Source organism: Heterocephalus glaber, unplaced genomic scaffold (assembly GCF_053883595.1).
Source record: "Heterocephalus glaber isolate CG9 unplaced genomic scaffold, H.glaber_assembly_v1.0 deba00001577, whole genome shotgun sequence".
Taxonomy (NCBI): domain Eukaryota; kingdom Metazoa; phylum Chordata; class Mammalia; order Rodentia; family Bathyergidae; genus Heterocephalus; species Heterocephalus glaber.
The window spans coordinates 7,251,425-7,263,877 of NW_028258358.1; the positions used below are offsets into that span (position 1 = coordinate 7,251,425).

A 12,453-nucleotide genomic window follows, 5' to 3' on the forward strand; every position below is an offset into this window, starting at 1 on the left:
GCCTTTCTTATTTAGGTTGAGTTTTACTCTTAGAAAAGGTAAAGGTATATAATAGCACATGGAAGATAGCTCATATTTCAATTTTCTCTCCAGAAGCTATTTTTTCCAAAAGGGGGGCAAATCCTCTTTGATATTTATCATTTTGCTTTTAATTGGCCTTCAGATTTAGACATTTCTCAGGCAGGCACTATTCTAACTGGCCATATGGGACCAAAACTGATCAATGTGACATAGGAGTTAACCATTTTCTTTGGGGAAAATAAAAACTTTTCCAAAACTGTGTTTAATTCTTGTGTACCATGTAAGTTTACTAAACTCTGCTTGTGCTGTGAAGTCCACTAATATAAACAATTTAGGTGGGTTGATTTATTAACTTGTTCTCCTAAATATTTAGAAGATCATAGAGAACATTTTCCTCAACTTCACTTTCTGATGTCAATCCCCTGAATTTTCTCAAGTGTTTTGGATGTTTTTAAACACCTAAAACTTTTTAAATTGTCTCATGTATTTGCTGAACTGAGTTTCCTTTCTATAATCTTTACTATCTGTGTTAAATTTCAAGCTTTATGGATAGCCTGCTTCACAAGAAAGGACTGAGACACAAATGGGCTTTTAAATACTTCCACAATAGCCAACTGGAATTTACTTTGATATAGGTCATAGAAACTATCAGCCTTTACTTTCTGTAATCTTTCTCAATTAGATCAATTAATTTTTATTTAGCAATGACTATTATCGTTAACACTACACCACATTCAAAATCTACAACTTCTTCAATTCATCTGTGGCCAAATTTCTGACAGTTTTTGTCCTAAGAAAATGTAAAGGGATGTTCCTTTGTGGAGTTGTTCCTAGCAAAATTACTTTGGTTTCCTTCCTGGTCTTTGCACTTTGAAGAGTTTTTTCTCCTCCTTAATCCTTTTGGAAGTTTTACTTCTGGGAGCCTCCCTTTTGCTCAGCGTTCTAAAGAGAAGCCCCAGCTAAATGGTTAAAATGCTAACTGCGAAATAATCATTCTTTAGATTTAGTGGACCAGAATATCCAGTGAACTTTAAAATGTTCCTCTATGGTCTTTAGTTCTGTCCATCAACTAACACAAACATGTAAGTTGCTGTGAAGTTTAATTTTCAGAAAAGTAATAAATCCATTAAAAAAAAAAACCACAGGCACTAGCCCCAAGGAGGCTGAAGCCTGTTATGATGTTACAGAGAATAAAAATGAAGATACCCTGCCTGGGTATCTTCAAACACCTCACTCAACACAAATCTTCCCTTTCTGCTCTTCTATTCCCTCATCAAAGCCCTTTGGACCCTTGAGTTCCCCAGATTGAATGTCTCAGGATGACAGCATCTCCAAGAACTTCGTCAGGGCCTACTCTTCAGTGAACTTGATTCTTCCCTACCAGCTCTGGTCTCCTAAATATTGGCCTTGAGTAGCAAGCAATAAAGACCTTATTTAGATAATGAGACAAGGAAGTGAGATACCGCTATTACTTCTTAGGAGTTGGTACACATTTTAAGACACAAAGCCTCTTTACTTTCTTATTTCCTTTTGTAAGTTCCTTTTCTCTTTTACTTCTTCTCCATTCCTAAACTTAATCTAAAAAACTACAAATATATTGCTGACTTTTCAATACCCCATTCTGGATGGTTTTCTAAAAACTCTTCTAGAGGAAAATCAAGTTTTCATTTACTTACCTAAACATAGCCAGCCAAGGATTTATTTAAAAGAGCTTCACTATTTAAGTATTTTAATTAATGTTAGTTTTAACACAAATATTTAAAAATATGTATATTGAAAAATAAAATAAAGCAAGTCTCCTGGTGTACTTGGGGGCTTTGATTCCAGAAGCATGTAAGTTATCACTTCACGTCCAAATTATGTAGAGGTCATAACTAAGACACCCATTAAGATTTTAAACTATGAAAACCTATTTTCTGTCATATTTTTGCTTTATTTATTAATGTAAAGCTTATCTAAATTAGAGATTACAACAAAGTTGTGAAAGTGTAAATTATATAAGATTATGAGATGATTATCATATTTATTAACAATTTTTAAAATGTGAATAATCACATCTTATGATTAATACTTAGTACTTGTTAATATTTTATTAAAGTAGTTATTAACTCCAGTGACAGGAACACTTAAGAGTTTTTTTTACCTCAAATGAAATCTTTTTTAGTTAGCTTCAATGAGTGAAGTAGATAAGAATGTTGAATTCTCAGGAATAACAATTACTAAAAATTATCATAAATTGAATAATTCAGTGATACCTTGATTAACAAATCATCTGGTAACAATGGAATTCTCTTAAAGTCATTCAGAATAAAAATGAGTTTTAAAACTTTTCCTGATCAGTTGTTTGGCTGATAACAATGTGACACTCACTCCCTGGCATTCTCTCAGGTGGAGGTCTTGTAGTAGTAGATTTTGATCTACTGTATTGTGTTTTATTATTTTTTCCCTCTGGAAATTGTACTTCATAAAATGATATAAAAGATTGATACAACATCTTTTTTACAGTCCATTATTATAAGAAAAATTCCTATATACATATTAATTTGCATTCTATGTGAGTAATGCCTAGGACTGTTATGCAAGACAAGCTCCATTTGCTAACCTGAGTTCAAGTGTATTATATTCAGAAAAAGCAGATAATGATTATGCCACATGAGGTACTTTTACTCAGCTTAAAATCTGGTAACTTATTCTTAATGATCTTTTTTGTTAGTTCTTATTACTCACTGAATCTGACAATAGCAGTTAAAAACATTTAAATTTAATGAACATTTTATAAACATAAAATGAAATGAACATTATATATAAGTGTGTGTAGTAGATAAAACATACAAAATTAAATGTATACATATGAGAGAAAAAGACAGGCAGAGGGAAAGGAGGGAAATCCATATATATATATATATATATATATATATAGTCATATATGACATTTGTGTAACAATAATATTACTTTCCATTTACAATATATTTCTAAATTTACAAAAACTCAATCTTATTACTTACATAGGTTTTATATCCACATTGTAGTATCCTTTTTTTTTTTGGTACCAGAGATCAAACTCAGGACCTTGCGCTTGAGAGGCAGGCGGTGGAACCACTGAGCCAAATCCCAGGCCCTGTAGTATCCATTTTTCATTGCTGTATACAATCAGAAAGGCTTCAGGTATATGCCCAAGGTGACACAACTCATGAACAGCTGAATTTAACCATTATGATTATCTGATTTTTCACACCTAAATGCTTATAACACCACACATACAGAAACATACATATACACCATATATGCACACAACATTACATGTAATAACACAGGCAAATTTAGTTATATCGTTTAAGGTTCTATGTTGTTTCTCTTGAGAGAACTTTAAATAACCCCTGCCTTCCTAAATATTATACCCCTGGGGCTACATACTGCAGGTGATTTTTCTCATAATCTATTTACCATCTCTTACATTTTAGAATTAAAGTTTAGTTATAGAATAAGAAAAAGAGGTTAAGGTGAACATTTCAAAATCACATTGTGAGAAACAATTACCTTAATAACAGAGGTCTCAACTCTGGATGGAGGAGTCTGAACTTGTGCTGCCGCTGCCATATTTGCAATGGTGCTGAGGTGGTTCATCTGGCTCATTGCCATGGTGACAGATGCTGGAGGTAGGCTGACAGGAATTAGAGGGTGGGGCATCATCATAAAAGGAAGTTCCAGTCCTATAAAAAATACACAAAGAGCATCATTACTGTGTTCCAAGTGAAACCACAAAATACGGTATATTTCACTGATTAAAATTATTATGGACATAAATCATTAAATTTTAAGTGATAAAAATATTTTAATAATGACAGTCAAAGAAAATATTATTCTTCTTTGTATGCAATAACCCCCATTCACCAGTTAGGGAAATTAAACCTATAGCTAACCAGCTTGGTGCCATGGTTTATCATACCCCCACTCTGCATGTTTTTAAACCACAAGATCAATTCTTTGCTATATCATTTCTCAGATTAGTCTAAATTCTTGTTTAAAATACGAGAGCTTTATTTAACTTATCATGATTAGTTGTCTCAATGTAGTACATCCATTTATCAGGTTCTATTTTACTGTCTGACAATAAAAAAGTAAGTTTTGAAAACTGCCATTTTTAGTGCTAAAAAAATGCCATCGTACCATTTGGCAGCAGGTGGCTGTGCCGAAGATGGTTGAGAGGATGACTAACTGGAAGGCTATGCGCTCCAGGCATGCGGGGGTGGGAAACAGTAGCCTGAGATCCCTGAGATGGGGAAGAGTGCAGTGTTTCCTTATCCCAAGAACCATCACTGCTGCCTGTGGGAATGAATATAAATTACTCGGATACAGTATTATCCCAAATCTTCCCATGACTAACTTGAAATGAGGTTTAAAAAATATATATCACATTTGGATATTGACAAACAGATTTCTAAGGAAATGACCTGAAGGAAGTAAATTTCCCCTAAACTGCATTTTCTTTTTGTTTATTTCTCAGATAAGATCACAAGTCTTTGAAAAAGAATATTTCTGTAACATTTAACGTACTTGCGGAGTCCAATCCTGTTTGACTCCCAAGCTTAATGTTAAATGGGCTCTGTTATATAATTACATAATGAGTTCTTGGAACTGAAGTACACTGATGGTTATAAAATGCAAAGTTATCCTGGTAGTCAATGGTATGCCAGTTACCACTTAAAGTGTTTAACTTAATTCGACCACAAATGCTAAAAATGGAATCTTTAAATGCCCAATTTTGTCAGATACTGTACAGAGAACACAAAAGATCACTTTATGAAAGATAATGTCATAGCAAAATATTTAATGTGTGTAAATAAACATTCATTTTCAAATAAAAAGAAACTAATGTATTATTATCACATATCACTGACAAAGTCAAAACTATACCTTTGTGGGCTTGTATTTTTTAATATTGGTGGCAATGTCTTGGATTTAGCTAGATCCTGAAACACTTTGGTATGACACCCCTTGGAAAATGTTTATAGACCATTTCAATTTAAACATGTCTTCAAATTAAATCAACATTAATTTATTCTGTAACTGAATCTGTTGAATATAAAAACCATCCGATTTAAAAATTCTATAATATATCTGTTAACTTATAGTTTCTTTTATTCTAAGTAGAAGAGAAAAAGAAGAAAGTGGAGGAGGAAGAGCAAAAGAGGAGGAGGAGGAAGAGAAAGAAGAAACCACATTTTTACAGAATATGCATGGAAACAGCAAAATTGGTAAAACTCCAATTTAATGCTTTAGCTCCACTAAAAGCCTCATTGTATCTCTGTGACATAGTTTTTAATGAAGAATACTTAGGTACTGCCATGATTTCTTTCCATTTACTTCATGAAGACATTTAAGGTTCAATATAAATTCAAACTCATTAGCCCAATACTGTCTGGATCTTAGAGTAAATTGTTCAAAAGTGGGTAATGAAAACTCAATTCAAATCCTTCAGCAATCAAACAAAGCAATTTTATTAAACAATGAAAAAAATCAATTAAAGTGGATATCTTTATTATCTTTATTATTTTATAAGAAACCATGACAGCTTTTGGCTTAAAAAAAGTTTATGGCTTCATACAGAAATGACTCACATAAAAGAAATTTCTCTAATCTGCTCCTATACTGTGATAATAATTCACCAATTTATAAACCTAATTTTTCTACTCATAATTTTTTGGACAATATTACCAGCCATATATGCAAAAACTATACATATGTACATTTTTCAGATGTATATGTCTAAAGAATATTATGGTAAATGATTTTAGACATCACTTTGCAATGCCTTTATTAAAGTATGTGCAAACATTTGTCACATATTTCATCCATAAAATGTGTGGAATTTGATATATAAATTTAAGATATGAAACATGGTGTGAAACTCTAATTAAATAACTCTGAAAACAGATGACAGATAAAATACTATTTATTTAATTTCTCTTTTGCTTTACAAGATGTCTGTCCTTTTTGTATAGGTAAATATCAATCATCCACATGTGAATTTCCACAGCAAGTTTCTAATACTAGATTGGATTGCTCACTGCATAAAAAGCTCCTAGACATCTCCACCAATCATCATTTTTTAAATACTCATGAGTGAACTCATTTGGGTAATAAATAGAGCAAACAATTAAGAAACTAAGTCTGATGAAAAATATACAATATATAACCAAGTCAACTGTAAGTGAATTTTGCATTATTTATAATATCCTTCTCCTCTATTAGCATGAATATACAAGAAATGAAAATAAGCCATTGAGAAACAGACATCCCCATACAACATTGTTAAATGTGTAATTTCAAGCACTTGGAGATATATAGAAATGTAAATGTATATCTATATATATAATGAATATATATATGTATATATATGTCTTCATATATTTTTTCAAATATTTTTGTCACATTTTCCTTTTCTGTCCCTTCATGCTGTTGTATTTTGAATACTACAAATCCAGTATAGTTAACATTCATCGCTGCTTCCCCATGCCATTAGTATAATATAACCTCCTAAGTGCACAAGTCCTTGACAGTGGAAATCTCTAGTTTAAGCTCTACTAAGCTCTCTAAGCTCCTACTACTTCTCTATACTTTTCCTTCTTTTGGACTATTGTATGTAGATTCTCTTGATCTAAGGATATGTTCTTTCTCCACTCTGCTACTTCTCCCCAATTCTGTGGGCCACTTCCCAAATATGTACAGATAAAAGATCAGTAGTTCACACCAAAGTAGAAATCCAGGGATGAAATATGCAGAGGCACCTGCAATCCTTGAGTAAATCTCTTAGAACTCTATCTTCTTTACCTTCAACAATAAGGAATTACACTCAAAAAAATTACCTACTCATTGAACTCTATCTCATCACTAAAATGATTTCAGCAAATCTCCTCTCCCTGTGGGAGCCCCCTCTGATGAAAAGAGGAAGACTCTCAGATGTTCATGTTCCTGGATTATGGAGTGATATTTTAAGATAAAAATACTGCCTCAGCTGCTGTTAATAAGGACCAACTGCTTTTGACTTTCTTTAAAATAAGGAGTATCTGGCACTTTTGCTCTTGTCAGGGAACAAAGGAGAGATTCTATTTACTGTTCTGTTACATAATCATATTTGATACAACCTACAAGAAAGATGACCACACTATAAATCACACTTTAGTAATTAGTTCTTAAAAATAAACTAAAATAAATGGAAAATATGAATGTTCAACATTTGAAATGTTACTTCACAAATTAACTGCAACTTTAAATGATTGAGACAAAAGTTCAAAGAAAAATTTCTATGAATAAAAGAATTAGCACCAATAAATGTTTTGCTATAAAAAATAAATAAAAATAAAATCCAAAAAGGAATGATTGAATGTGGAGATACTAATTATCATAAGACGAAAGATGATTACTTAAATGTGTGCAATAATTTCTGGTAGTAAAGGAAATAAAAAATGTTTCAGAGAAGAATGTTGTTAGCTTCACCTCAATATAAAATGAAAAAAAAATGAATTTTATGTATGTGAATGGCAGCAATTCTAATCCTAGCCAAAATAATTACATCTACTATTTAATTCATTCTTCTCATTCCTATCTAAACACAATGAGGCATAGATTCTGAAAGATACAGACACACTATCTTTTTAATGAATTGTAGATTGAATGTAAAATAATCACATACAAAATTAGAATGACCTGCAAAAAATTCCTTTTAAGTCATCATGTGTTAAGATAGTAAAAGTTTACTTAATATTATAATACTTTGTACATAGGTGACATGTCACTAGTTGTGATTTTCCCACAGGCTGACCCTGATAAAGAAGGCAAATCTCAAAGGGACTAACGGTCACACCACTATTTAGTGAGTGACACTGATAGATTGTGACAGGAACCTGACATTGTCAAGATTCTCTTACAATGAAAACGATGGCAAGAGCAGACACTTACTCCATACCATTGGAGACCACTTAGAAGGATGTCAACCCCATCCTAACAATAAAAACATGACTACTAAGTAAAAGCAAATACTAGTCACAGGTGCTACAGATATCCAGTTGTTAATACAGAGGTAGGTGAAAATAAATAAATTATCTTTTAGTGGATTAGTTTCAATTAATAAAAGTGAGACATAAAATGTCATCAGTAACGATAATATTTTACATAAGAGACAGGCCTTTCACAAATTATAAAAGATAGCTTTTACTTTGTTTTGTTGGCTAATGACCTGAGCATAACTGAGCTGCTTTCATATATTTTGTTGAAATCTGTAGAGTTTTAGTTTGATGTTGTCAAATTGCTTTATATTCAATGTGAACAGAAGAAATGTTTTTAATTTTTAAATTTATTTTAACTCATATAAGTGTATTATATGTTAGGGGTACATTTTTCTTCTTTGCCTTTTTTTTCCTTCGGTGTTTAGGATATAATCTACGGCTTTGCCCATGTTAAGTGCAAGCTTTGCCACTACACCACAGCTAAATGGGAACATTTTTAATTATGCCACCACTAATTAATTAATTACAGTATTTTAGTAAAGAAAACACTACAGCTGCCTCTTAATTGGTATTGTAAAATATTGCTCACTGAGTAGGTAGGCCATTTCCAAAATCTAAAATTTATATTTGTACACATACCATTTTTGATTTGGTAGTATTGGGGGGAAAACATAACAACTTGACTGTCATATAACCAGAATTACTTGGCTTAACTTCTGACAGATTTCTTTGTTTTTGTTTTATTTTTTTAAGAAAGAATAGTACTGTGAATTCTAATTACCCCTTTACCAATAAATATATCATTTAGGGAAATATGTTACTTTCCAGAAATAATTGGATATATTTTCTTTGGCAATCTTTCATTAATTAAACCTTACTATGTTATCTGAGCATTAGATATTTGTTAATTAAGAATGTGAAATCTTTCTATACAATGGTACTTCTATTTTACTGACGATATTTTCTTTTGAATGCAGAGCTGTTTTATTTTTCATACAATGGTGATGAGTACTATTAGTGTTCTTGTACTCATCAGAATGCTGCTAATCCTAATTTCTTCACCTACTTAAGATATTTCTATTGCCCTACGTATTCCCTAATGTTGTTGAAAGCAGCAATAAGTTAACACGCTACCCAAAGTGACACATGAAATAATGGAAACTAGAACTGCTTATTTAAAAAAATTTTTAATATTCTTCATTATAGCTAATGACCATTGAACTAAAAAGAAAAGAAACAAAATTGTAAAATCAGGCTGACATTCAAGTTACTTATTCCAGACAAAATATATTAAACTGGTACATAATGAATAGGCAGACATTACTAACAAACAATTAGTGTTTTATCCTAAGACTCTTTGGAGAATTTATGGAAAACAGGAACAGCATTAGGGGAAACTTAAAATAGAGAAGTTCCAAATTTAAATAGTTTAGACTTATTCATAAAAACAATTAGAATAAATCTCTTTACACAGAATACAGTAGTTTATGGACTTTCCTTTATTTCATACCAGATTTCAGAAAGTTCTGATGCAACTTAAAAGAAGAAAAGCCATAATTATAAAGATAAAAGGTCAAATACTACACAAGCAGAGGAAAGAGATAATTATATCAGAAATCACATTACTTTTTTATGTTGTTGCTGTCTTTGGACTCATTAGCACCACACTCTAAGTGTTAACCAGGTAAAATAGATCCCCAAAACAAAAGAAATAAATGCAGGCTCAGACTGGATAAAAGAATTACATAGGCTTCAACACAGAAAAAAAGATAGCCAGATTGACTTGCATTGAGTAAATAGTTAAGGGTTTTATTAATATAGAATATAAGCTGACCGTAAAAAAGAGCCAAATGATTTTGTGAAGATGAGGTTGAAAACAGGTTGGTTAATTTTCACAGCTCAAGTATAATTCTACTATAGACAATGGGCAATACAAAAATGATCATATTAGGTACATGTGCACACTTGATAATCTAGAATATAATAATACAGTTATTCATAGTAAAGCTGCTTTCAGCCTTTCTCATTACCAATGCTAATTATTTCTAACTTTTACATTTAATATATCACATTATCCTCCATTAGGCAAAAAACAAAAAAATTAGAACACATTCTATATAGGGATTTTGTAATTTTCCCATAGATGTAGACTTAGATAAATTTCAAGTTATACTTTCTATACCATTATTAATAAATGTAAAGTCATAAAATGTTAATAATTCTGTGTTTCTGTGTAAGTTTTGAGCATGGCAAGATAAAATCAGTTTTGTTTTTCATTAATTTATACAATGTTTTTAGTTTTTGATTATTTATATTGAAGTTGAGAAATTTCTTTCCTACATGAGGCAGCATTGATATTCAATTTTCCAAAAGGTATAAAACTCTCATAGATGAGATGGCATGTTCACAGGAATTATCCTAATATTTCCTATCTGTATAGATCTAAGCGTTAAGTCATCCCCTTATAGACCTGGTTATCCTTAAAGAATAATGTTGTCTACTAGTTGTAAAAGTCAGAGCCATTCTTATCTCCACTTTTCTTAGGGTGCATCACTAATGTCCAGTTCTTTTTCACATTTTATTGATTTCGTCTAAATAATTTATTTCTACTCTACTTCTATCTCTGTTATTGTAATCTGTGTCCAGTATCATCATTGTTTTAAAGCACAACCTTCTACTTTTGTTCCCCTGCTTAACGTCTTCTACAGTTTTGCACTGCTATTAAGAAAAGCTTCAAAATTTTTGGCCCCATATAGTCAAGTATATTTCTTTTTTGATGTCATTGTACTTCCATCATTCAACAAGATAAAACTCTCAGTCAGTTCTTGAGCTGAAAGCTACAAAACCAAGTCGGTTCTTACATTCATATGTGATAAACATCAACATGAATTCAAAAATAAGTTATGAGCTTTGTAACTGAGCAACTTATGTTATGGAGGACAGAAATACAAATAGAATATGTGTTTACATTATTTTTATTTTTAACTGGAATTAAAGATGTAAAAGATGAATAGGAAATACATTTACATTTTGGAAATAAACTTGATTGAACTTGGTAATCATTTGGCTACAAATGGAGATGCAGTGAGTAAACTGTGAAAGATGGCTTGCCATGTAGATTAACAACTGGTTGTATGGTGGCTTCATTCATGAAGAAATGATGTTGATGATGCTGGCGATGATACTTACATGAATCACGTAGTTCTAATGGGTCAGACACTGTGTTAAGCTTTCGTATGTACTACCTTAAAGAATCTTTGAAAAAAATCTTGAGGTAGATCCATATTCACATTAATAATATAAAGCTTAATTTAACTCATTTCAGTATTTGAATCACAGAATTCTGAAATATCAGCCACATAGCCATAGAAAGATCAGGTTTTACAATAAATTAAAAATCAGTTCAATTTTGGACAAGTTGAGTCTGAGTTAAGTAGAAATTGACAACTCCCTAATTAGAAATATGTAACTAAAATTTGGGTAAAAAAGAAGATACCTAGAGAGGAAGATTTGGAAATCATTTCTTGATAGATTAAGATGATAGATTTCATGATGCTTTAAGAAGGCATGGAAAGAATAAAAGTATTTCTATTTAAGTGCATTTCTACTATGAGCCACAGAACAAGTCTCAAATAATCTGAGCTGGATAGTTTTTTTTTTTCTTTTTTTAATCTGGAAGAGTTGGGCAAGAATAAGCAAATATTGGAATCTGACTCCTACAATTTAATATAAATAAGTTAAATTAAATTCTTAGTACAAAGGGCTGTATTAATCCATTTAATATCTCTACTTCTTTTAAGATGAAATATTTTAATAAGATAATCAACATGAATAAATGAATGCCTGACATATCTTGGGTCCTCAATTAATACTGAATGAATTAATGTATAATATGATTGAATTTAAAGATTTAACAATCCTAACTACTCTTTAAAGTAGAGCCTAAACAGAGACAAAAAACAAATATGCATAATTCAGTATAATTTGAAAAGGTGGCATTAGTTTAACTTGTAAGAGGATACTTAGTTTTAATATCCAGTAATTATGAGTTACTATTTAGAACATCATGGAAAGCAGTGGTTTTAAATGGCAGGACTACTTATAACAGGGAGGAACTCAGCACATTTGAAAGACTACTGAAATAATATTATATTATAGTGTAGATTACATACAGATGACAGACTTGTTGAAAGCTACTGTTTATATGAAATCAAATCATTCTTCCCATAACTTCTTTATGCATAGTGAAGACATTCTATTCAAGCACTTTTCATCAATTTTTCAAGGGCAGTCAAAGGAGGAGGTTTTCAAGGTCAAAGTGACCAATAAAATTCTTGTTGCTGGCAAGAAGAAAAACACTTAGGAAGATTAGGAGCAACATGGATAGTTCTATTTTTACCTTTACATTCCAATTTAAAAATCAAA

General features: G+C 31.3%; 1 protein-coding gene across 4 annotated transcripts in view; it reads right to left on the reverse strand.

Moving 5' to 3' along the window:
- The window catches only part of Dach1 (dachshund family transcription factor 1), a 388,734-nt gene that overhangs the window by 122,900 nt on the left and 253,381 nt on the right, over window positions 1-12,453 (reverse strand). For 2 of the 4 annotated variants that reach the window (XM_087192876.1, XM_087192877.1), the window contains exons 4-5: window positions 4,190-4,345; window positions 3,560-3,732 (exon numbers count right to left, since the gene is read on the reverse strand). In XM_087192876.1, the coding sequence (XP_087049002.1) occupies window positions 3,560-3,732; window positions 4,190-4,345 (329 nt within the window). The remainder of the gene's footprint in view (window positions 1-3,559; window positions 3,733-4,189; window positions 4,346-12,453) is intronic. The other 2 variants (XM_087192879.1, XM_087192878.1) reach the window with 1 other exon arrangement.